Source organism: Pleurodeles waltl, chromosome 8 (assembly GCF_031143425.1).
Source record: "Pleurodeles waltl isolate 20211129_DDA chromosome 8, aPleWal1.hap1.20221129, whole genome shotgun sequence".
NCBI classification, from domain to species: Eukaryota; Metazoa; Chordata; class Amphibia; order Caudata; family Salamandridae; genus Pleurodeles; species Pleurodeles waltl.
Genome location: NC_090447.1, coordinates 436,552,883 through 436,578,461, shown reverse-complemented (window position 1 = coordinate 436,578,461; position 25,579 = coordinate 436,552,883). Strand labels below are relative to the sequence as shown.

At 46.2% G+C, this 25,579-nt stretch overlaps 2 protein-coding genes across 3 annotated transcripts in view; both read left to right on the top strand.

The window, feature by feature from the left end:
• UNC50 (unc-50 inner nuclear membrane RNA binding protein) overlaps positions 1 to 25,579 on the top strand; it is a 210,663-nt gene that overhangs the window by 164 nt on the left and 184,920 nt on the right. The window contains exon 1 of one of the 2 annotated variants that reach the window (XM_069204327.1): positions 3,570 to 3,685. The exons of the other annotated variant lie outside the window; for it this stretch is intronic. The gene's annotated coding sequence lies outside the window, so the exon portion shown is untranslated. Of the gene's footprint in view, positions 1 to 3,569; positions 3,686 to 25,579 lie in introns of those variants that run through there. 2 annotated transcript variants of the gene reach the window in all.
• Positions 216 to 23,021, top strand: CIP2A (cellular inhibitor of PP2A). Its single transcript, XM_069204325.1, has 2 exons — positions 216 to 3,685; positions 22,619 to 23,021. Exon 1 carries the CDS (start codon positions 216 to 218, stop codon positions 2,901 to 2,903), a length of 2,688 nt encoding a protein of 895 aa, XP_069060426.1. The 3' UTR covers positions 2,904 to 3,685; positions 22,619 to 23,021.

The following is a 25,579-nucleotide window of genomic DNA, read 5'->3' as shown; positions in this document are numbered from 1 at the left end:
GCCTTATGTATTATCGTGTGGCCAGTTTAAAATGTATGCCGAAGGTATTATTTCAGACAGACGAAATACTGTGTGCATTACTTCTTGTAAGGGCTGTCAAGGGGCAGCTTTTGGGAGGAGCGGGCACGCGCCAGCGCCTCTAGAGCGGGAGCGCGCGCGGCAGCCGTTGGAGCCCTGTCTCTGTTACCGATTCCACTGCAGCTTGAGCCGTGGTTATGGATGCCACCTCCTGCCTCAAGTCGCTGCTGCTGGCCGCCGGCCACTACAAGGCTCTCAAGTCGGAGCAAAACGCTCTGCAGCTCCAGCGGCAACTGGAGGTCATCGCCGGCCTGAAGCTGACCCGGCTCTTCGCTTCAGGCCAGGTGCTACCCAGCGAATGCCTCAGCTGCTTGGTGGAGTTGATCGAGGACCCGCACTGCGGTCCGCCCGTTGCCCTGCGAACCCTGGGGCTCCTCACGACTCTGGCGGCGGATGGAGAGGCCCGCGAAGCGCTGCGATCTGCGCACGGCCTGAGCGGCGCACTGGCAGGTACCGTGCACCGCTACAGCGGAGGAGGGAACCCAGCCGGAGAGCCTCTTCTGCTGCCCTGTGTTCAGTTGCTGCAGCGCCTGACCTACGGAGAAGGAAGCCCGCGCGGGGCCGGCGCCCATACCGACGAGCTGCTGGGCTTCCTGGCGGCACGCGTGCAGGCCCCCGAGGATGAGCTGACAATGCCCTGTCTAGGGTTGCTGGCCAACCTGTGCCGCGGCAGCCCAGCGCTGCAGGCGCGCGTCAAGGCGCTGCCCAAGGTGCGGGGCTTGTACCGGGCACTCATTGCCTTCCTGGCGCACAGCAGCCTCACCGTGGTGGTGTTTGCCCTGTCGGTGCTGGCCAGCCTGACTCTGGATGAGACAGTGGGCGAGAAGCTCTTCCACGCACGTAACATCCACCAGACCTTCCAGCTCATCTTTAACATTCTGGTGAATGGCGGAGGCACGCTAACCCGCCAGTACTCTGTGGACCTGCTGGTTGACCTGCTACGGAGCCCGCGCATCGCCGACTACCTGACCCGCTACGAGCACTTTCAGTCTTGTCTTGGCCAGGTGCTGGGCCTGTTGCACGGCAAGGAGACCGAGTCAGCGGCCAAGGTGTTGGAATTGCTATTGGCCTTCTGTGCAGTGCCCCCGCTGCGCCGCCAGCTGCGGCAGGCTCTGCTGGACCAGCCTGGAGTGACCGGGGCACGGCTGGGAGCCAAAGGCAAGGCCCATGAGCCGACAGTGGCTCTGCTGCACTGGGCCGGACAGTCCCTGGATGCTGACTGCCCACTGCTGGCGCTGGAACTGCTTCGAGCGGTGTTGGAAGATATGGTGGAGGCAAGGAGTGGTGCCACGGCAGAGCGCTTCGTCCAGCTCCTGCTGCCCGTCGTGGTAGAGCACCTGCAGCCACAAGAGGAGGAAGAAGGCCTGCAAAGGAGGCGGCAGTGCGAGCGAACACTGCGGGCTATTGAGGTGCTGCTACTTCTCTGTGCCGAGGAGACGCTGAGGGCACAAGTGGGCAAGAAACTCACCGCCAAGCGGTGCGCAGCGCTGGTGGAACACCTTTTCGGCTGTGGCGGTTTGAATGCTAAGGTGGCCGACACAGAGTTGTGCAAGTTGGCCGCCGCTGTCATCCTCAAGACCCTGGACCTGATGAGCCGTCTAAAGCAGGTGGGAACCGGAATGGAGGCCAGCTTCTATAAGACCCTGCAGGACTCGCGCCTGGTTGCGCCCCTTTCCTTTGCCCTGACATCGGATCTCCGCGAGCAGGTGCAAGTTGGACTGCGCATCCTATTCGAGGCAGCGCCGCTGCCCGACTTCCCTGCCCTAGTCCTGGGCGAGAGCATCGCGGCCAACAACGCCTACAGGCAGCAAGAAGCCGAACACACACCCAAGAGGATCTGCGTTCCAAGCACCCTTGTCGCCCAGCCAGCTAACGACGACACCCAGGTTCCCAGTGTCCAAGCGCTCATTCGCAAGCTCCAAGACGGCATGGAGCTGAAGGAGCAGGGTGACGGCCTGAGGATTTCCGACCTCATGGACGTTTATGAACAGAAACTGGCCGCCCTGGCCTCTAAGGAGAACAGGCTGCAAGATCTCCTGGAAGCTAAGGCGCTGGCTCTCGCACAGGCAGATAAGCTCATCGCCCAGTACCGCTGCCAGAGAGCTCAGGCCGAGGCAGAGGCCAGGAAGCTTGCTGCGATGCTTAAAGATGCAGAAAAGAAAAACGAAGAGCTCGGCATATTTCTGAAAGCCCAACAAGTAGAGTCTGAACGAGCAAAAAGTGACATCGACCAGCTGTTTAAGCACAACAAAAAGCTAGAGGCAGTTGTAGAGCAACATGAGGTTTTGAAAGTATCGTTTGCAGAGCAACTTCTGAAGCAGGAGCAGTCCGAGAAGCAATTAAAAGATCTTCAGGCCTCTTACACTGCACTCTCTAAACAGTCTGACACGATGAAAAAGCTCAATGACGCCCTCAAACTGCAGAATGACAAAAACACTGCGCAGTTAGCAGAGCTAGAGGAGCAGGTGAAAGACCTAAGCAAGCAGCTCCAAGAACGGGACAGTAAGATAGCAAACCTGCAGCAGAAGTTGAAGGTTTTGGATGAAAAACTGAAATCTAGGCAGAAAGAAAAAGAAGATATGGAGGAGACTATTGATATTCTTAGGAAGGAACTCAGCAAGACCGAACAAGCAAGAAAAGAACTGAGCATTAAAGCCTCGTCTTTGGAAGTGCAAAAGACACAGCTAGAGGCTCGCCTGGAGGAGAAGGAAGCCATGGTGAAGGCACAGCAAGATGAACTAAACAAACACTCTCATATGATTGCAATGATCCACAGTTTAAGCGGTGGCAAATTTAATACAGACACTGTGAATCTTAGTCTTTAGGCTCGTGTCATGAGTCATAGATAATTTTGTGTTTGCTATTTATGTTGTCTGTTTTGTTCGGTCCCAACATGGAAGCACGATCAAATGTACCCACTTTGATTGCACACGTTTTTAATCTTTTTGACGGATGTTATACATTTGGACTCTTTTAATCAACTTTTACATCCCGATTGCTGCAAGTGACAAATGTTTTTTCAAATCATATCCCAAGTATTATGTTTCGGGGGTAAGGTAAATAAAATATCACAATAAGTTTACTAAAATGTTCAACTTGTCACGCTCGTTGAGAATTGGAACATTGCCTCTAGCCAGCGCTACTGGTGCTCTTAAGCATCGTGAGATTACTTGTAGAACCCACTAACTTGTTGCCTAGATTGTGTTGCCAGCCCCGGCTTTTCTGTGACTGGAATTGCAAACGCGTGATCCATACTTGCTACCGACTCGAAGTAACCTTATCCAAAAGCTCGAGATCCTTGTTCTATATGGCAGGTGGCACGCAAAAACAGACCTTTCTTCGTTTTAATAATATTTTCACTGCACCTGCCTCTGCTTATGTGCAGTCCTCTATTTGTTTCCATCCTGGGTGGTAGACCCTTCTTCGTGAAATACAGTTCCCAGTATATCTGGCGGCTACGCACTGTGCGCCGCGCTCTTTTGTGACGTTGATCTGTGGCTACGTGTTCGGCTTGTTGCAGGAACTGCTCCGGAGTCTGCCACTGCCTTCCTGATTGAGTTGGCCGGCCGACGGTGCATGGGCGCGCGACGCCCAAGTGGGAATTCGGGTAAGTGGGTTTTGATGGCGCAGGACTCCAGTGGAGGGTCTGGCAGCCTACGTAATCATGCAGTGGCCGTGCAGTATCATGTTACTAACGCGAGTGGTAACAGTCAGAGTTGCCTTTGATATTCCAATTTACCGTTTATTCTTGAAGTCATATCTGACATTCTACGCGTTGTTGCCCCATAAAAACCCCACAGTATGTTACAAGTTAATGAGGAAGTGGCATTTTGGCAATTAATCTCTAAATCCAACTCTTTTTTTTTTTTTCTTTACTGTTTTCACGCATTTATGCCATCTTCTAACGCCATGCCACTTTACTCTTGATAAGCGAGTTGTGGTGTTTGATTTTATTTACCGGGCTTTCCCAAAGTCCTATAGTGTCATTCGTTGGCTACGTAGTTAGATAGCAAGAGTACTTTCTATTGAGCTCTTTGCAGCCTCAAGTCTCTACTACGAATCCTGTCATGCTTGAACCTCTTTCTTCGCACAAAATCGATAACACGGTTACTGTTCTGTTGGCAAGCAGTGAATGAGATCTCCAGTTCTGGGTGTTAAACTAGTTTAATTGGATAAACCCATTGTATCCACCTCCCACTCAAAACACGGGGCTCCTCAACTCTGCTCATTACTCATCTGCCCTGCTCAATGTAAAAAGGTACGGTTACTGGTTAGTCTGAACGAGCACGTCTTAACGGCTAATGCTGAAGAGAGCCGGTATTTACTTCTCAATAAGTTATGCCTGCTTAGTATGCTGATAGGAGTATGCTAGCAGTTTCCCAAATTATTTACCTTCGATCGATGTATTCGTTTGTTTTATACATTTTTGTTCACCATTCATCAGTGCGTAGCAGCCCCAGCCAATGTTGCCCACTCGGTCATTGTTTTTGTAGGCCATTTTGTGCAGAACAACATTTCGCAGTCTGTTATTAGCAAACCTTTGTAGTTTGAGCACTACGTGCCTTATGTACATAAGTCTAGAAGAAGCAGCATGACCAGCTGTTCTAATCATCTATCATACATATTACATCGCTATTCATTCCAGATATTCTTTTGCTGCTTTGGGCTTTGTAGCTCGAGTCTCTGGGCACGTCAAGCTAGGAGTACACGGGTGACCCTGTTGCTGGAAGAGGTATTATAGAGATGCAGAATAAACGCTTGAACTATTGCTTTTGAAGAATTTTTGGGTACTGTAAAACAACCCTCACCCGAATTGGAGAAAAGTCCAGCTTTGAAACTAGCTGGGTTGTGCTTCAGATCTCAGCCATGATGGCTCTCATCCAATCCCCTTTGTGGAGCAAACGTTGTGAGTGGTAGGAGGGGGCGTGAAAAGAGCTGCACTCCAGGTGCTGCTTACTTAGAAATGCAGCATGTAATGGGTAGAATGATCTTGTGTGTGTATATATCTGTCTTTTAAACGGTCTACTAAGTGGACCGTTTCTGCAGTTTGGAGATGGCTACGTTTGTCTAACTGTTATTTTTCCCAGACATCTGACCAGGGCTACTGAAAGTTGACTAAACAGTGCGGAAAAGAGAGACAAAATGTGCGACACATTATGCTAGTAAGGGCAGATCATGCAACCTCTTCCGTCCTTTGAACTCTTTTGGGTTTCTTTTTTTTTAAAGACATACATTCCCATAAGAGGGTGTCACGCCCTTTTTAAAATCTGCATGGTTTTCTAGCCGAAGAAAACTATACACGTGGGATAAAGGTTAAAAATACTATTCGCTAATAGTTAACAAATTTATCTTGCATGGAGGCACAGAACATACTTTTGTCAAGACTGTCATTTCTACCTTTCAAATAAAACTGTTTAAAACATTTCTTGCTCTGAGCAAAAAATAATCCTTCACGTGAACACTTCTGTTTGGTACCACCCAGTTATGTTTTAATTTAGGTTTACCCTGTGTAATGCTTCATGGTCTATGGAAGTATCCCCTTTCCGCTAAGCCCTAGAGAACAGTATAGTAGTTTTGTAATACACACATGCTTCACTAAGAGCAACTTAAAGATTCAGGACATTGTACGTTACTTAGGAGATGGACCCCTCCTTGCGAAGGCTGCCGTTTGAGAATTGTTCGTGATGTCAGTATTAATTTGTGTTAACCAAACATTTTAATGACAAGAAGGAAAGCCCTTGTTTTCAGCTGCAGTAAAAGTCCTATCGATGGGGCATGTTTGCAATACATTGGCAAGATGTCACCCTTTGATGTGCATGAATATAACATTTGAAGTTGAGAGGAGACAAATTAACTCGTCATTTTGTCTACTTGCCATCGTCATTGGGTAGCGATTTTAATATTTTTCCAACGTTTAAACTAGAACTTTTTTTATAATTTGCAAAGATTGCTGCTGTGGTGAATTATGCATGTGGCAAGTCAAGCAAATGTGTGTGTTTTATTTAAAAAAAAAAAAATTTTTAGGACTCATTTTCATGTTCCCATTATAAGGATTTTAAGCTAGTGTTGCAGTACACAAGTGTGTATGTATGTGTACACTTGCGCGCAAAGTGAGAGTCTGAACATTATTACCGGCAGAAAGCACCCCCATCCCCCCAATATATTGCATTTTCAGAGTTATTCAGAACGGATATAAACTCCAGACTTAAATACTACTACTGAGTATGCCCTGGTCACAGTGGTATCCTACTGGCTAAAGGCCTGGTTGGTTACCATTTTTACCAGATCATTTTGTATTTATGGCCACATCCTCTACCTTCAAGATCACTTTTCTAAAGACCTACACCAGGTCCATATTTCGTCGTAGCAGATGGCTCGCTTGTACCAGAGAGGAAATTTACATCTCTACGAGCACCCCCAAAGTCTAAATGGCAATATTATTTTACATAGCCCTACAGTCAGCAGTGGATTTTATGGACTCAACTTGGGGTACTGGCAAGGAATCCCAAAATCTCTTCTTGAAGTGGAGAGATCCTCCTATGCTTTTGCTCTCTGTTCCTAACCGCTCTTCTGTGCAGTATTGCCAACTCTTTCTTCACCAAGATATGATGAGCTCAATGTCTTCTTTTCTCCAGTATTCACTGAATGTGCCCACCTAAAATAGTGCACCTATAATGTAATGTGGACTGCTGTTATTTACCGTAGCCTTTAGTGGAAAAACAGTACTTTTTCACTAGGCACATTTATGGGCGCCTCTTTTTCACTGCAGTCACTGTGTAATTTACTTGTCTTCACCGGACCCTCCTTATCCCGGTTAGATGTGGGCATCGGTTCACGATATTCTGTGGGCATCAAGTTGGCACATTGTGGTTGACCTAGTTAATGGATGTATTTTTTGACTTGCATTCGCGCTAGTCACAAAGCCGATCTATGGGTTCTCTGCTTATTCTCCTTCCTTGAAGTCCGGCATATCTGAGCCTTGTGAAGGCTGTTTGTTCAAATGCTTCTTCAGCTGAGGACTGTAGGTAGCAGAGCACCATTGTAGGAGGCTGGACTGGCTTGTAGTGAGTACCAAGGGGTACTTGCACCTTGCACCAGGCCCAGTTATCCCTTATTAGTGTATAGGGTGTCTAGCAGCTTAGGCTGATAGATAATGGTAGCTTAGCAGAGCAGCTTAGGCTGAACTAGGAGACGTGTGAAGCTACTACAGTACCACTTAGTGTCATATGCACAATATCATAAGAAAACACAATACACAGTTATACTAAAAATAAAGGTACTTTATTTTTATGACAATATGCCAAAGTATCTTAGAGTGTACCCTCAGTGAGAGGATAGGAAATATACACAAGATATATATACACAATAGCAAAAATATGCAGTATAGTCTTAGAAAACAGTGCAAACAATGTATAGTTACAATAGGATGCAATGGGGAAACATAGGGATAGGGGCAACACAAACCATATACTCCAAAAGTGGAATGTGAACCACGAATGGACCCCAAACCTATGTGACCTTGTAGAGGGTCGCTGGGACTATTAGAAAATAGTGAGAGTTAAAAAAATAACCCTCCCCAAGACCCTGAAAAGTGAGTGCAAAGTGCACCAAAGTTCCCCTAAGGACAAAATAGTCGTGTTAGAGGGAGAATGCAAGGAAAACACAAATCAGCAATGCAACAACGATGGATTCCTGTCTGAAGGTACCTGTGGAACAAGGGGACCAAGTCCAAAAGTCACAAGCAGCTCGGAGATGGGCAGATGCCCAAGAAATGCCAGCGGTTGGTGCAAAGAAGCTCTTACTAGGCTGAAGAACTGTGAATACTGCAGGAACGACAAGGGCTAGAGACTTCCCCTTTGGAGGATGGATCCCCCACGCCTTGGAGAGTCGTGCAGAAGTGTTTTCCCGCCGGATGGACGCCAACAAGCCTTGCTACCCGCAAATCGTGCGTTTGGCGTTTTTGGACGCTGCTGGGGCCCAGGGGGGACCAGGAGGTCGCAAATTGGACCTGCAGAGAGAGGGGACGTCGAGCAAGACAAAGAGCCCTCACTGAAGCAGGTAGCACCCGGAGAAGTGCCAGAAACAGGCACTACGAGGATGCGTGAAACGGTGCTCGCCGAAGTTGCACAAAGGAGTCCCACGTCGCCGGAGACCAACTTAGAAAGTCGTGCAATGCAGGTTAGAGTGCCGTGGACCCAGGCTTGGCTGTGCACACAGGATTTCCGCCGGAAGTGCACAGGGGCCGGAGAAGCTTGCAAAGTCGCGGTTCCCAGCAATGCAGCCCAGCGAGGTGAGGCAAGGACTTACCTCCACCAAACTTGGGCTGAAGAGTCACTGGACTGTGGGGGTCACTTGGACGGTGTCGCTGGATTCGAGGGACCTCGCTCGTCGTGCTGAGAGGAGACCCAAGGGACCGGAGATGCAGCTTTTTGGTGCCTGCGGTTGCAGGGGGAAGATTCCGTCGACCCACGGGAGATTTCTTCGGAGCTTCTGGTGCAGAGAGGAGGCAGGCTACCCCCACAGCATGCACAAGCAGGAAAACAGTCGAGAAGGCGGCAGGATCAGCGTTACAGAGTTGCAGTAGTCGTCTTTGCTACTATGTTGCAGGTTTGCAGGCTTCCAGCGCGGTCAGCGGTCGATTCCTTATCAGAAGGTGAAGAGGGAGATGCAGAGGAACTCGGCTGAGGTCATGCATTCGTTATCTAAAGTTTCCCCAGAGACAGAGACCCTAAATAGCCAGAAAAGAGGGTTTGGCTACCTAGGAGAGAGGAAAGGCTACTAACACCTGAAGGAGCCTATCACAAGGAGTCTCTGACGTCACCTGGTGGCACTGGCCACTCAGAGCAGTCCAGTGTGCCAGCAGCACCTCTGTTTCCAAGATGGCAGAGGTCTGGAGCACACTGGAGGAGCTCTGGACACCTCCCAGGGGAGGTGCAGGTCAGGGGAGTGGTCACTCCCCTTTCCTTTGTCCAGTTTCGCGCCAGAGCAGGGGCTAAGGGGTCCCTGAACCGGTGTAGACTGGCTTATGCAGAATTGGGCACCTCTGTGCCCAACAAAGCATTTCCAGAGGCTGGGGGAGGCTACTCCTCCCCTGCCTTCACACCATTTTCCAAAGGGAGAGGGTGTCACACCCTCTCTCAGAGGAAGTTCTTTGTTCTGCCATCCTGGGCCAGGCCTGGCTGGACCCCAGGAGGGCAGATGCCTGTCTGAGGGGTTGGCAGCAGCAGCAGCTGCAGAGAAACCCCAGGAAGGGCAGTCTGGCAGTACCAGGGTCTGTGCTACAGACCACTGGGATTATGGAATTGTCCCAACAATGCCGGGATGGCATAGAGGGGGCAATTCCATGATCATAGACATGTTACATGGCCATATTCGGAGTTACCATGGTGAAGCTACATATAGGTAGTGACCTATATGTAGTGCACGCGTGTAATGGTGTCCCCGCACTCACAAAGTTCAGTGAATTGGCTCTGAACAATGTGGGGGCACCTTGGCTAGTGTCAGGGTGCCCTCACACTAAGTAACTTTGCACCTAACCTTTACCAGGTAAAGGTTAGACATATAGGTGACTTATAAGTTACTTAAGTGCAGTGTAAAATGGCTGTGAAATAACGTGGACGTTATTTCACTCAGGCTGCAGTGGCAGGCCTGTGTAAGAATTGTCAAAGCTCCCTATGGGTGGCAAAAGAAATGCTGCAGCCCATAGGGATCTCCTGGAACCCCAATACCCTGGGTACCTCAGTACCATATACTAGGGGATTATAAGGGTGTTCCAGTAAGCCAATGTAAATTGGTAAAAATGGTCACTAGCCTGTCAGTGACAATTTGGAAAGAAATGAGAGAGCATAACCACTGAGGTTCTGATTAGCAGAGCCTCAGTGAGACAGTTAGTCACTACACAGGTAACACATACAGGCACACTTATGAGCACTGGGGCCCTGGGTTACCAGGGTCCCAGTGACACATACAACTAAAACAACATATATACAGTGAAAAATGGGGGTAACATGCCAGGCAAGATGGTACTTTCCTACAACCATCGAGGCTCCCTTTTTAAGGTTGAGACTGCAAGAGCATGCATAACACGTGCATCTCCCTTGGAAGACACTATTTGCAGAAGAGGCTTGGAGCTTGTCCATTCCTTACTATTTGTCCTGCTTCAGCAGGACTCTTCTTTGCAGCTGTCTTAATTGGCCAATGCAAACAAAACGTCACTTTGGAGGCTTGCTGTGGAGCAGAGACCAAGCACAGGTTGACATTTTAATTTAATCATCACCTGTGCTCTATTCCAAATGTGATTTAGGGACAATTGTCCCCAGCCAACACCCCCTCACCACCCCAGCTGACTGCTCCCTCCATAGCTATTTTCATTCCTGTTTGTTGCTTCCCGTCGCCTTCGTTCCAATATCTGTGTGTGTGTATGTATGTATAAATACTATCAAGACAAATCCCTTTCAGGGTTAGAGTGATGCATACATTATGCAAAAAAGGGACGAGAACTCTGGGTAGTTCCCAAGTTTAGGCGGAGAGCAGCTCTAGTAAGGAGAACCCGGCAACACCAGCGACACTCTAGATTTGCTCACCTCAAATGTCTGTTTATATAGCAACGTTTTTAAGCTTTAGATCAGCACAGTGCTATCCACGCCGAGCTAGATAGTGACAAAGTCTTTTGCCATTTGTACAGCAAAGTCTTTAAGCATAGGTTTGACACAGTGTCAACCTTGCCAAGCTGTAAAATGACAAAAGCTATTTACCACTCCAGGCACAGTATTACAGATTTGGACTGGTAAAATACCGTCCAAGCCAACCTGGAATGAGTAAAAGCAACCCCTGACACGTGTTTCGCTCTCATTAGAGCTCATCAGAGAGGTTTAGCTTTGTCCAGACACAAGGGAGCACCCAGTATAAATCAAAACTTTGCTAGATAAACGGACATTTGCGGTGAGCAATTCTAGAGTGTCGCTGGTGTTGCAGGGTGCTCCTTACTAGAGCTGCTCTCCACCTAAACTTGGTAACTACCCAGAGTTCTCCCCTCTTTTTTTGTATATATGTATGTGTGTATATATGTATATATATATATACACACACACACACACACACACACACACACACACACACACTTAGCAAGATCAGGAGGTCGAAATGTGTTGGTAGTGATGTTTGGTGGAGTACACAATTGAATTAAAAGCATATGAACTCTCCTGGAGTGCAGCAGTGCAATTGTTTTCAATTGTTTGTTTGAAAAAAAAAAAGGAGGAGGAAAGGTCCATTCCTCACGCTTGCACCAGCATGGAATGCGCGCTGCAATGAGGACCGTTTTGTTGGATTTTTTTTAAATCTATATATATATATATATATATATATATATATATATATATATATATATATATATAAATCTAAAGAGGCATTTGTAGGAAGGTAGTCTCTTTCTAGCCTTGTTACCCCCACTTTTGGCCTGTTTGTGAGTATATGTCAGGGTGTTTTCACTGTCTCACTGGGATCCTGCTAGCCAGGGCCCAGTGCTCATAGTGGAAACCCTATGTTGTCAGTGTGTTTGATATGTGTCACTGGGATCCTGCTAGCCAGGACCCCAGTGCTCATAAGTTTGTGGCCTGTATGTGTTCCCTGTGTGGTGCCTAACTGTATCACTGAGGCTCTGCTAACCAGAACCTCGGTGTTTATGCTCTCTCTGCTTCTAAAATTGTCACTGCAGTCTAGTGACTAATTTTACCAATTCTCATTGGCACACTGGAACACCCTTATAATTCCCTTGTATAGGGTGCCTAGGTACCCAGGGTATTGGGGTTCCAGGAGATCCCTATGGGCTGCAGCATTTCTTTTGCCACCAATAGGGAGCTCAGACAATTCTTACACAGGCCTGCCACTGCAGCCTGAGTGCAATAACGTCCACGTTATTTCACAGCCATTTTCACTGCACATAAGTAACTTATAAGTCACCTATATGTCTAACTCTCACTTGGTGAAGGTTAGGTGCCAAGTTACTTAGTGTGTGGGCACCCTGGCACTAGCCAAGGTGCCCCCACATTGTTCAGGGCAAATTCCCTGGACTTTGTGAGTGCGGGGACACCATTACACGCGTGCATTACATATAGGTCACTACCTATGTATAGCGTCACAATGGTAACTCCGAACATGGCCATGTAACATGTCTAGGATCACAGATTTGTCATCCCAATACCATTCTGGTATTGGGGGGACAATTCCATGCATCCCCGGGTCTCTAGCACAGAACCCGGGTACTGCCAAACTGCCTTTCTGGGGTCTCCACTGCAGCTGCTGCCAACCCCTCAGACTGGTTTCTGCCCCCCTGGGGCCTGGGCAGCCTAGTCCCAGGAAAGCAGAGCAAAGGATTTCCTCTGAGAGAGGGTGTTACACCCTCTCCCTTTGGAAATAGGTGTGAAGGGCTGGGAAGGAGTAGCCTACCTCAGCCTCTGGAAATGCTTTGATGGGCACGGATGGTGCTCATCTCTGCATAAGCCAGTCTACACCAGTTCAGGGATCCCCCAACCCTGCTCTTGCACGAAACTGGACAAAGGAATGGGGAGTGATCACTCCCCTGACCTGCACCTCCCAGGGGAGGTGCCCAGAGGTCCTCCAGTGTGTCCCAGACCTCTGCCATCTTGGATTCAGAGGTGTTGGGGCACAGTGGACATCTGAGTGGCCAGTGCCAGCATGTGACGTCAGAGACCCCTCCTGATAGGCACTTACCTCTTTCAGTAGCCAAGCCTCCTTTCTTAGTAGCCAAACCTCCTTTTTTGGCTACTTAGGGTCTCTCCTCTGGGCTATTCCTCAGATAACGAATGCAAGAGCTCACCAGAGTTCCTCTGCATTTCCCTCTTCGACTTCTGCCAAGGATCGACCGCTGACTGCTCCAGGAGGCCTGCAAACCGCAACAAAGTAGCAAGACGACTACCAGCAACCTTGTAGCGCCTCATCCTGCCGGCTTTCTTGACTGTTTCCTGGTGGTGCATGCTCTGAGGGCTGTCTGCCTTCACCCTGCACTGGACGCCAAGAAGAAAACTCCTGTGGGTCAACGGAATCTTCCCCCTGCTAATGCAGGCACCAAATTTCTGCATCACCGGTCCTCTGGGTCCCCTCTCATCCTGACGAGCGTGGTCCCTGGAACACAGGAGCTGGGTTCAAGGGTCTCCCACAGTCCAGTGGCCCTTCTGTCCAAATTTGATGTAGGTAAGTCCTTGCCTCCCCGTGCCAGACAGTAATCCTGTGTACTGCGTGATTTGCAGCTGCTCCGGCTTCTGTGCACTTTTCCAAGGATTCCTTTGTGCACAGCCTAGCCTGGGTCCCCGGCACTCCATCCTGCATTGCCCAACTCGCTGAGTTGGACTCCGACGTTGTGGGACCCTCCTTTGTGACTCTGAGTCGACCGCTGTCCTCAGATCTTCTAAGTGCCTGTTCCCGTACGTCTGCGGGTGCTGCCTGCTTCTGCGGGGGCGCTCTGAGTTGCTGAGCGCCCCCTCTGTCTCCTCCACCAAGGGGTACCATCCTGGTCCTTCCTGGTCCCCAGCAGCACCCAAAATCCTCAACCGCGACTCTTGCAGCTAGCAAGGCTTGTTTGCGGTCTTTCTGCGTGGAAACACTTCTGCAACCTCCAGCACGCCGTGGGACATCTTCTCGCCAAAGGGGAAGTTCCTGGCACCTTCCGTTGTTGCAGAATCTTCGGCTTCTTCCACCCGGAGGCAGCCCTTTTGCACCTTCATCCGGGGTTTAGTGGGCTCCTGCCCCCCCTGGACACTTGCGTGACTCTTGGACTTGGTCCCCTTCCTTTACAGGTCCTCGGGTCCAGGAATCCGTCTTCAGTATTTTGCTGGTGCTTGTGGTTCTTGCATAATCCCCTATCACGACTATTCTGTCTTTCTGGGGTAGTAGGGTAACTTTACTCCTACTTTTTAGGGTCTTGGGGTGGGGTATCCTGGACACCCTTACTGTTTTCTCACAGTCCCAGCGACCCTCTACAACCTCCTACAGGTCTGGGGTCCATTCGTGATTCGCATTCCACTTTTGGAGTATATGGTTTGTGTTGCCCCTAGACCTATGTCTACCTATTGTGATTCTACATTGTTTGCATTACTTTTCTTTACTGTTACTTATCTGTTTTGGGTTTGTGTACATATGACTTGTGTATATTACTTACCTTCTAACTGAGGGTACTCACTGAGATACTTTTGGCATATTGTCATAAAAATAAAGTACCTTTATTTTTAGTATATCTGTGTATTGTGTTTTCTTATGATATTGTGCTATATGATATAAGTAGTATAGTAGGAGCTTTAAATGTCTCCTAGTTCAGCCTAAGCTGCTTTGTCATAGCTACCTCTATCAGCCTAAGCTGCTAGAAACACCTCTATTCTACTAATAAGAGATAACTGCACCTGGCACAGGGCGTAAGTACCACAAGGTACCCACTATAAGCCAGGCCAGCCTCCTACAGCATTTTGCAGAGCTTTAGCGCACAGACGATGACTTCTGTGTGCCACAGCCCACGTTGCATAAACTTGCAACAGGGCTGTGGCAGTTTCACTTTAAAGTCCGTGCCCACTCGTCAAGCATGAACCAGATGTAGAATTGGTTCCACTATAGCGCTTGTTTTCTGTGCACGCTTTCTTAAAATAAGAAATACCCAGAGGAGTCAACTTCTCTTTTCATAATCTGATGAGGTAAGTATTTGAAATGTATTCTGTGATGTTTTAATTACTTACCCTACTATAGAATCTAGAAACTGCGGTGTTTGAGATCTTGCTTTCAGCGAGGCCTTTAATAAGACTTAGTTTTGCCAAGTATTTTATTTCCTGTACTTTTAATGATAAACATTTTCGGTTGTATAGAAACTGTTGGAACCCCTTTCAGCATCCGAAGGTGCAGATAAAGGACAACAATTTAATTGCTCCATTATTCAGGTTCGGAGTCTGTTTTCATTGTTTTGCTCAGCCCAAGGTCTTGCTCTTTGGTGAACATTGCAATGTCATGCATCTGGCAGCCAGACCAGCATGTTTCTGTTTAGGAGGCCTTTGCATTAACTGCAGTGTGTCATTAATCCCACAGACAAGAACAGGCTGGATATATGTATTTGTTACAATGTTTAAGCAAATGCATATTGGTAACAGGGCCACATTTCCAATATGTACAGCAGAACCCTCAATATATTGCTGCCTCTACAACTTCTTCATCACTTTTAATTCTTGTGAGCTTTTGTGATGGGCACAGGATATGCATCCCGGGAAAGACCAACCCTATTTATTGCAAATGTTTAAAGACATTATATCAGATTGATTAGTACCCTTCCATTAGCCATCTGCTGCTCGTGATATGATTCAGGTACTATTTCTGTGCTATGATGCGATCAACGCTGCCTGTGTCATAGCTCTTTAAGTCGAGCTTAGGACCTTTTGTACACTTCTAAGTATACTTCTTTTGTGGGCTTCGAGCTATTTTGTTTCTTAGTTTCAGTGTTATTTAAAAATCCTTGCTTGTTGATAGTCAGTCATGCCTCTTTGTCCCTCCTTCTGTGTGGAAGCAGGGACCAACTACTATTTAATTACGCTTTGTCCTGTTTATCTGGTCTACAGGAGACTTTTTTTTTTTTTGTGTTTTACTTTGTTTCCTGGTTCCATCCAGGGAATCTTCCCTTTTTATTTGCAGAGCGTTCTTGCACGGAGCTTAGCTCTAAACAAGGCTATAAATAAGGCTATCTTGGTTACATTTGGCCTTTGTGGGCTCCCTGCACCTTCTCTCAGCTGCCTGGCTCCCGCCCTTCCTTGGCTTGGATTTTCTTTACCAAGTGTGCCTGCCTGTAGTCCCCATGGCAGAGGATTGCTTGTAATTGCTTATAGCCTAGGTACCCAGCTCTACCAGGGCTCCGCAATCCTTAGAGACAGTGACCACTTCTGCTCCATACTGGGATCTGCTCGCAGCTCCATCAGTGCATCTCGGGTCACACACTCGAAGTCCCTCAGCCGTGCCAGAATCCTACACACGTTGTCTGCCAGAGCATCTCAGTTCTTATAGTCATACACACTGCTGTTCCAGTACTGGGACCTCGGGTACAGCTCCATCAGTGCACCTCAGTTCTAACCCGGCGAGGTCACTTCCTTGCTGGACCTAAAAGAGGAAAACACAGCTCAGCCAGTGCACCTCCAGTCTAACATCCAGTGCCACTGTAGAGGGGAACCACCACTGCTCCGCCAGAATCCTTCAATTCTAACATTCAGCGCATGTTTCTTCTCAGTACTAAGACTCTCACCACGCCCCTCGCTCCTGTGGTTCAGAGGCAAAGCCACTCCCCATGCTAGGCCCTACACGCAGCTTCACCAAGGCACCTCCAGCTAACACTCGACAACCCTGGCACACCAATACTAGGTTCCAGACATAGCTCCATTAACATACCTCACTTCTGACCTTGTGTGCCCATTGCTATTCCAGTACTGCAGGCCAGATACAACTGTCAGTTCACCTCAACCCTAACCTTCAGCACCACGTTATTCCAATACCAGGAATTACATGGTGCTGCGTTTCTAATTCCTCAGCCCACTGCCTTTCTGTTATTTCAGCACAGAGCTGGGACACAGCTCTGTCTAGACCCCCCAATCCTGATCTGAAGCACCCCAATATTGGGGGTTCACATACAACTCTGCTAATGCACCTCCCGATGTCCTGCAGTGCACCCTGCTGTTCCACACTCCGTCTTCTGTTTGAGGGCATGGGGGAGCCAATTAAATCTATTCTTAGCTGCCATCTTTATTTGGGAGGGTCTGTTTCACCTCTCGCTCCGTTATTTCCTTTTGCTCTCAATGTTTTCTTTCTCCCCCACTTCTCTTTCCAGCTCTTAAAGTTCACACGTTAACAGTTTCAATCTTTCTTTCAACTGTTTATTTCTACTCCTCTACATCCTACTTGATTATTTCTTTCCTTGTTTCGTTCCTTTTTTTCTTCATCAGGCAGTTATTCTTTAACTATTTTTTCCTCTTCCCTTCATTTTTTTATTTGCTCTTTCCTTTCTCTGTATGTCTCCTTTTCCTTTTTATATTTGTATTTATTTTTTTAGATCGATCTTCCTTTTTTTCCCCCCCCTTATCTTTCTTTCAGTTCACATTTTACTGTAAATCTCTTTTTCCTGGCCACAAGTTACTTGTTGGGACACAAAGTGTCAGTGGTTTTCCCATTCTGTGTTTGTGGGAAATGTCAGTATAAGCATGCCCTGGTTCTTCCACTGCTTGTTTCCCTCACCGCCTCTTTTTTTTTTTTTCTTTTCTTCTCTTCTCTAATGTTCATTTTTCTCTTTCTTTTCACACTTTTTAAACTTTTTTTTCTCTATCGTTCGTTCACTGGCTTCCTTCCCTTTTTTTATTTTGTCTGACACGTTTGCTCTTTCTTATCTTTTCCTGCCACATCCGCTTTCTCTCCTGAGGCCTAGTTATCAATGGAGCAAAAGGTGCAGGGGCCCAAAGACCTACGGAACTCACTCAACTCTAATTACTGCTCTAATTAACCATTTTCCTTTCTTACTCCAGGGTCCATGACAGCGTTACTACGCCACATGTCCTCTCCATCTTTGCTCCAGACTCCCTTTTTACTTTCACCCTCCAGTCCGTCCCAAATGATATTTCTGTTATGGTGTTTTGAGCATTGCACTCTAATTCCAAAAGTTTATTTCTGATAAAGGTTTATATGATAATTGTATATGTTTTAAGACAGGGGAAGAAGGTAAATGGAAGAGATTTAGTTTAATGCTTGCCCACTGGAAGTATATGGCAAGAGAAGACAAAATTATGAGGCAGGCTTGACAATTTATGTGGCAATAAAAGTCCAGTTATGAATTTACAATGCCAGTAGCTCTAACTCAAAAAAAGTGAGACCTATTGCATTGCAAATGCTTGTATTAAATTTTATGTCAAGACTGGAGGCTCTATTATGCATTCTTTTCTTACTTTATTTTAAATAGCAGCAGTCAAGAACTACAGCTCCCAGATGGACTAGCAACAGGCTAGCCAATGGGAGTTAAAAGAAGTCAAACGTAGGACCAATAAGGGAACACCATGAACCATAGAATCTACCCTTGACTGCAAGCAGCCCTCTTTTCTTGCTGCTCGCTGTCAAGATAATTACTCTTTCATGGTCTCTCCATTTCTGTGTTAACGAATATATTTGTACATTACTTTAATGTTTTAATCTTTATTATTCAAGTTGGTAGTTTAATACTGCTCCATTTTGTGCTTTTCTTGTCCCCCCCCCCCCCTTTCAGGTCGCCTCGCGCGCGCTTACCGTTTGGTAACCGCAGCGCCTTTCGAATTCTGGCTGCGTTCTCTTCTGTAAGCGCGCTTCCCATTTATCGCATGTCTGACTTCGTGAGATACATTCTTCTTCAGCCGACGTCCCGGCCTCTCAACGCACGTCCATTATTAGCGCGTCTACCCGGTGGGAGGTCCGCTCTCTTCACGGGCGACTCCCTTCATTTCTGAAAGGCTCCTTTTCAGCTCGGCGCGTGGTTTCCACTGTGGTCCGAGCTCGAAATTGGAGGGCGCGGCTCTCTGCTTTTCCTCTTCCTGCTTCTGTTCTTCCCTCAGGGAGCGTTTTTGCACCGGAGACACTACTCTTTATTTCTTTAACTCTTACCATCCCAGGATTTTTTTGCTAAAGAGTTCAGCTTTGTTCTCTGTGGGTTTTAGCGCACTGTTACACATTTATTGATTTTAAAAGTGCTTTTATTTCTTCAATGGATTCTGATAATTCCCCAGTCATGCCAGATATTAACGAGGATGAGGAAGTTTTCAAACAGGATTTAAATATATTCATCCAATCCTCAGTGAAACATGCCTTACAGGCATCCATGGATAAAATGTCTAAAAACATAGAAAACACTGTAAAGTCCATGGTGTCCAATTCTCTGGCTCATTCTGCGGGGGAAGGCAGAAAACATAAGCAGGCTTCGGTCAAACCTGCTAAAGGCAATCAATTGGACAGTGAGGCTGCCTCACACCAGACTGAGGACTTGATTCCTCCCAGGCCTCCTGTGAAGGAGGGGAATATTGCAAAGAAATTTTCTTCTTCGCAGTTAAAACGCAAATTTAAATCAAAACGTATTGAGGCACCAAAAAAGATTGTTGTTTCAAAAAATTTGGACACCGATGATGAGGATATGGACGATTTGTCCCAATCTGACAATCCTGAAGACATTTTTCCTCCATCCGCGCATTCCTCTAAACGCCCTAAACTTTCTCTGAGTAATTCTTTGCCCAACATAGTCGATTCAGAGGGCGTTCCTATGTTTGATCCCTCTCTGATACAACATCCTAACTCTACAGAATGGCTTCCTTCTGACCACATAGGAGATTACATTTCATCCAGACTGCGTCTCCCCCTGGATAAACAAACACAGGCGAAATAGAAATCGGAATGCCCTAGGCCCTCCTTGGATTCCAGCATAACCGCCACTCCTACTGTCGATCAGTCCCTCATTACCTTTTTTAAAAAAAAATGGCAAGGACCCCTCGCAAGGGGGTCGACAAAGCCTGGACGACTTGCCAGGACAAACTCCTCGAGGTGGTGGGTCCCCTGGCTCGCATTTTTGATTTAGCGGAAGCAGCTAGACTGGAGGATACTCCAATTGATCCGTCAGATCTCTCTCTTTGGACCCAAAGAGCTTTCTGTCTTTTAGGTAACGCCAATTCAGCGATTATCCACGAGAGACGTAAGTGTCTTCTGCTAAAAATGGATCCCAAACTGGCTAACATGGCCACTTTGGATCCCGGTATCCAGGCAGATGGCAAGCTATTTTGGGACACTTTTATCAAAGATCTCAGCCGCTATGTATCTACTTCTTCATCTTTAGACAAGGCCCAACAATCCATAAAAAAAGGTGTTTAATCAGCGTGTTTTTGCACGGGCCGGTAGAGGCAGGAGCCGCTTTACCGGCCGTGCGTACCGAAACCAGGGCGCAAGAGGCTCCTTTAATTCCTACAATTATTACGCACAGGAGTTTAAGCCACAGTTCTGTCCGCAACGATCAAGAGGCTTCCGTAACCGTGGACAACGCTACGTCAAACCAGCCAATACACAAGGTAAGCCTAATTTCTTGCCTCCCCGAAGGCGGCCGGTTACGTTATTTCCTTCCAAAATGGAGGTCAATTTCTTCAGACCAGTGGGTTTTAAGCACAGTGCAAGGTTATTACATCGAACTCTTCTCCCCTCCTTTTCAGTCCCATCTTTCCCCTCCTCCAAGATTCTCTCTTGCAATGGCCTCTCTCATTTCTTCAGAGATTCAATTGCTCTTGGACAAAAACGCGATACAGCCTTGCCTTCCCGATTCCTCAGTTTTCATCAGTTCCCTCTTTCTCGTTCACAAAAAGAACAAAAAACTGAGACCAGTTATCAATCTCCAATCTTTCAATCAATACATGGTGTACCGGCACTTCAAGATGGAAACCATTCTCCATCTCAGGGATATTCTTCTTCAGTACGACTGGATGGTCAGATTAGATCTCCAGGACGCTTATCTCCCCATTACCTATTCATCCTCCTCACAGGAAATTCTTGCAGTTCCAATGGAGGTCAAAAACTTATCAGTTTTCCTCTTCTTTTTGGCCTTTCTTCGGCACCTTGGTGTTTCACGAAACTGTTGAAACCCGTTGTTGCGTATCTCAGATCCCTAGGTATCAGACTTATGATTTATCTCGACGACATCCTTATTTTACATCAGAATGCGACTACCCTTCTCTTTCAACTCCAAACAACGACTTCTCTCTTCACCGACCTAGGTTTCCTTATAAACCAAGAAAAATCGATGGTCGTACCTTCCCAACAAATAGAATTTCTTGGGTTCCAAATAGATTAGGTCTCAGCCACCCTTCTCCTTCCTCCTGCCAAAGTTTCCGCAATCAGAAGAGAACTTTCTCTCACGCTTCAAAAATATCAAATCTCTCTCAGGTCTTTAGCAAGGGTCGTAGGTCTTCTCTCCCCTTCAATTCAGGCCATTTTTCCAGGCCCGCTCCACTACCACGCTCTACAACGACTGAAAATTCTTCATCTTCCCAGAGGTTTGGCATTTTCCGACCTCGTGTCGATAGATGATGAATCTCGAATGGAAATTCAATTCGCAACTTCCACTTTTCTTCAGCTGGCGCCCCGATCCCTTGGACACTGTAACGGACGCTTTCCTCCAAGATTGGTCTCAATTACGCCTTCCCTCCTTTCATCTTAATCAACAGGGTGCTCGCCCAGTTCAGACGTCAAAAGGCATTTCTGGTCCTTGTAGTCCTCTTCTGGCAATCTCAGGTCTGGTTTCCCCCTCTACTCGAACTAACTATGGACTTCCACATTCTCCTCCCGGTGTTCCCCTCTTTTCTCCTAGACCCATTCGGATCTCCCCACAATCTAGTCCTCAACGGTTCATTAACCCTTTCAGCTTGGAAGATCTCCGGTTGCCCCAACATATCTTCCCTATTTCGGCATAGGCTTCAGAACTCATTTACAATGCCTGGGCTCCTGGCACAAGACGAGCCTACAGATCAGCATGGGCTCTTTGATTCAGGCTGGTGTGTGGGAAAATGTGCCGATCCCTTTTCAGCGAATCTAAATCTAATTATTATTTTTTTTAGCCGCGCAAGCTAGAGCAGGCAAGTCTTATCGAACTATAAACCTCTATAGATCTGCCATTTCTATGCACCACTGCTATTTAGACTGTAGACCAGTCAGGGAACATCCTTTAATCTGTCGACTCTTAAAGGGAGTCAAGTTGTCCAAACCTCCGTCCTCCAAGTATTTCCATACTTGGGATGTTTCTTTAGTGTTGAATTTGTTCCTTAATTGGTCGGACAATTCAGTCCTTTCTCTAAAAATGCTTTCTGCCAAACTCACTATGTTGTTGTGCTTGATTTCCATAAAACGAGTTTCCGATGTTAAGTCTGGACGTCTCTTCCCGCTAGTTTTTACATACAGGTGTGCTATTTCATATTTCCAAATGTACTAAAACCAATCTTCATTCTGTTTTCTATCTTTTTTTCCCCCTGACAAACCAAAACTCTGTATGGGTCTTTGTTTAAAGGAGTATGAAAAAAGAACCTATAACCTGAGAATGTCCTCGTCCAATCAATTGTTAATCTCCTTCCGTAAGCCCCATAAACCAGTTTCTTCAGCCACCTTGGCCCATTGGGTTAAATGGGTTATGTCCCTGGCAGGTATTGATGTTTCCACTTTCGGAGCCCATTCCACTAGGGGAGCCATGGCTTCTAAGGCCTTCTCACTGGGTTCCAGTTTGGAGGACATTCTCAGGTCGGCCGATTGGTCTAACGATACTGATTTTAGGACTTTTTACTGTAAACCTGTTAGAACTGCAACTTCTTTGGTTATTGACATGCTTTAAACTTGCATAATAGAGCCTCCGGTCTTGACATAAAATGTAGATTTTCCTAGTAATTTATGACAAAGTCTTAATTTTATTAAAGACACGGAGGCTAATATTATCCCACCGCTGTTTTTCTACTAACATGTATTTTTCTTTCCCTCCCAGCGACTCCTGCATTACCTCCGTCATCTGGATAGTTCCAGCTACTCCAATTCTACTCTTGTCAGAACAGGACTTCAGGATTCATCTATCCGGGATCGTCACGACCCTCATACTACTCCGTCATTTTCTGCGTTGGTTGCCCGCGTTCAGGTCTTCTTCTCCGTATCTCTCGCCTTGGCAATTTTAGGACTTATTTACCCTTTGTTTCATGACTCTGTTTAATATGCTGGCTCAAGAAAAGAGGGCTGCTTGCAGTCAAGGGTAGACTCTATGGTTCATGGTGTTCCCTTACTGGTCCTACGTTTGACTTCTTTTAACTCCCATTGGCTAGCCTGTTGCTAGTCCATCTGGGAGCTGTAGTTCTTGACTGCTGCTATTTAAAATAAAGTAAGAAAAGAATGCATAATATTCGCCTCTGTGTCTTTAATAAAATTAAGACTTTCCGTCATAAATTACTAGGAAAATCTACATTATCACCACAACGTGCAGCAAGTTACAATCGCACTGTTACTTCTACTACATGTTCTCCACACGGACATCACTTCACACACAACAGCTGTCCATAGGTAAAAGTCTTTGCCAAGTGCCTAGTTATCCTCTGTGCTTTAATCTGTTTGAGTTGTATATGAGAGTGCCTTTGCTGTTTGGCAATGCTGGTATTTCACAAGTGTAGATTTTTCGGTCACATCATTTTGTTGGTTTGTTCAACTAAGAAAAGTGGTCTCTAGCATTCTGGCTGTTATACACATGAATTAAATCTCTTTAGTAGAAGTTAAAACAAATCGTATAAAAATAATGGCATATAACTGTTCCTGTTATGACTTAAGTCAGCCCAGTGACTGGAAGGAAAAATCTCTTTTCTTTCTACTTTGTGACCAAAGCCCGTTGGAGTGTACACTGTGTCCTCCAGCTAGGGCAGATATTTAGTTATGGAACTTGAAGACAAGCAGCTTTACTTTTCATGACAGCATATATTAAGTAGTTCTCTGTTAGTCGACATATTGAATTTGAGACTTTGGGATTACAATAGTTGAAATATACTTTGACTGAAAATTGAGGTGTTGCCTGCAAATTGGATTCTAATTACTGCAAGGCTTGACAAAGCCCATTCAGGTGTGAACCATGTTAGTTCTTTTGAAAAAAATCATGTTTATCATTCAGCAACACCAATGCGTAGAAAAACATAAAAAGCAATAAAGCTCAATGAAATAACTGTATAATATTCCACAAATCTCTACAATCGGTGGAGATAGGGAGAGATTTGGCTAATCATTCTTCGCTTATACTGATCCTTAAGAAAGCTCCATTGAACTCGGACTGGTCAATTGTGTTAGCACATAAGGATGTATGTAGGGTTCAAGTTCCAGTTAATAAGACTTTTGTGACTACTGGAATCGCTTGATTTCTTCCAAGAAGGCTCTGGCTTTATAAACAAGTGAGTGAGTGCCCTCACAAGAAGCCAGAGCTATTTCCTACATTTTGATTAACAGTTCCTTCTTCATGATTTGTAGCTCATATTGCTTGTTCTCCGTGGCATGGGTGAGCTCTGTGAATAATAGTATTCTCTCAACTCTGAATTTAACCTCTTTCTTTTACTTGCAGTCTCTTACCCTACGTCTCGTTCTCTGCTGAGGATGCAGATTTAACCAGCACTGTCTCATCCCTGGGCAGTTGCTGCCTGTGTCTTCCAGCTGGCAGTCAAACAGCCCTGCACACCTCTATTGTACACTTACTATAATTTCACATGACTACCACTGCAAATGAGCTCGACATCAAGAACTTAAAATCTTTCTGGTTGATGAGAGATGGGACCCCTAGTATCTACATAAGTATAGTCATTGCTTCGACTGAGCTAAGGCTCTTCACCTGTTGTTCTTGTCGGACCAAGATGGTCGCTGCACAGTTTTGGAACTCTATATAGCTCTCCAATATTTGTTCATGATATGCAATCTTTACGTCCATTTTACTCTCAAGGCTAGACAAATTTCCTTTTATGTGTAGAACCTCCTCTTATTTCTGTAATTTTATCTCCATCAGCGAAACATATTCTGTATTGTTTGTCTTAAGACAGTTCTGGTATTTCATTAAAAGAGACTTGAGATGGTGGCCAACCACGGTTATTCCTCTTCAACTGCTTACATGCTTTGGCCTTAAGAGCTCAGACTGTGTGGAAAAAAATCTTGTTGCTGGCCCTTTCATTGATTTTCCTCTGCTGGCATGACGGAGCAGCCACTACTGAGCTAATGTCAGGTGCTTCTTACTGCGATATCGTTAAACAGGTTTAAGTTGTATTTCAGCATCTCATGTCCTGTAACTGCGATTTTCTTTCTCAAGTGTCTTCCTGTGCTCATTCATCTATCGCACACAGCAAGTGCAAGAAAGCATGCCCTTTTGATGTGGCTCCTCTCTGCCTTAAAGGAACTGTGGCCAATTGCTATTCCAGGGTGCCTCATTCATACAGCAGTTCCTGGCTATCTTCACAAGGACATAAGCTTGAAGGGGGAGGGACACCCCTTGAAGGTGGTTTCTGGAACTGTACACAATTTGATTTAAAAAAAAAAAAAAAAAAAAACTATTGCAGGGCCTTATTGTAGGAGGCTGGCCTGGCTTGTAGTGGGTACCAAGGGGTACTTACCCTCTATACCAGGTCCAGTTATCCCTTATTAGTGTAGAAGAGGTGTTTCTAGCAGCTTAGGCTGATAGAAGGTAGCTATAGTTGAGCAGCTTAGGCTGAACTAGGAGACATGCAAAGCTCCTACTATACCACTGGTGTCATATGCACAATATCATAAGAAAACAAAATACACAGATATACTAAAAATAAAGGTACTTTATTTTTATGACAATATGCCAAAGTATCTCAGTGGGTACCCTCAGTATGAGGATGCCAAATATACACAAGATATATGTACACAATACCAAAAAATAAAATATGCAGTAATAGCAAAAGGAAGTAATGCAAGC

Bases quoted from the DNA above. Each gene is read 5' to 3' on its own strand.
- CIP2A (XM_069204325.1), top strand. From the start codon at position 216: ATGGATGCCACCTCCTGCCTCAAGTCGCTGCTGCTGGCCGCCGGCCAC.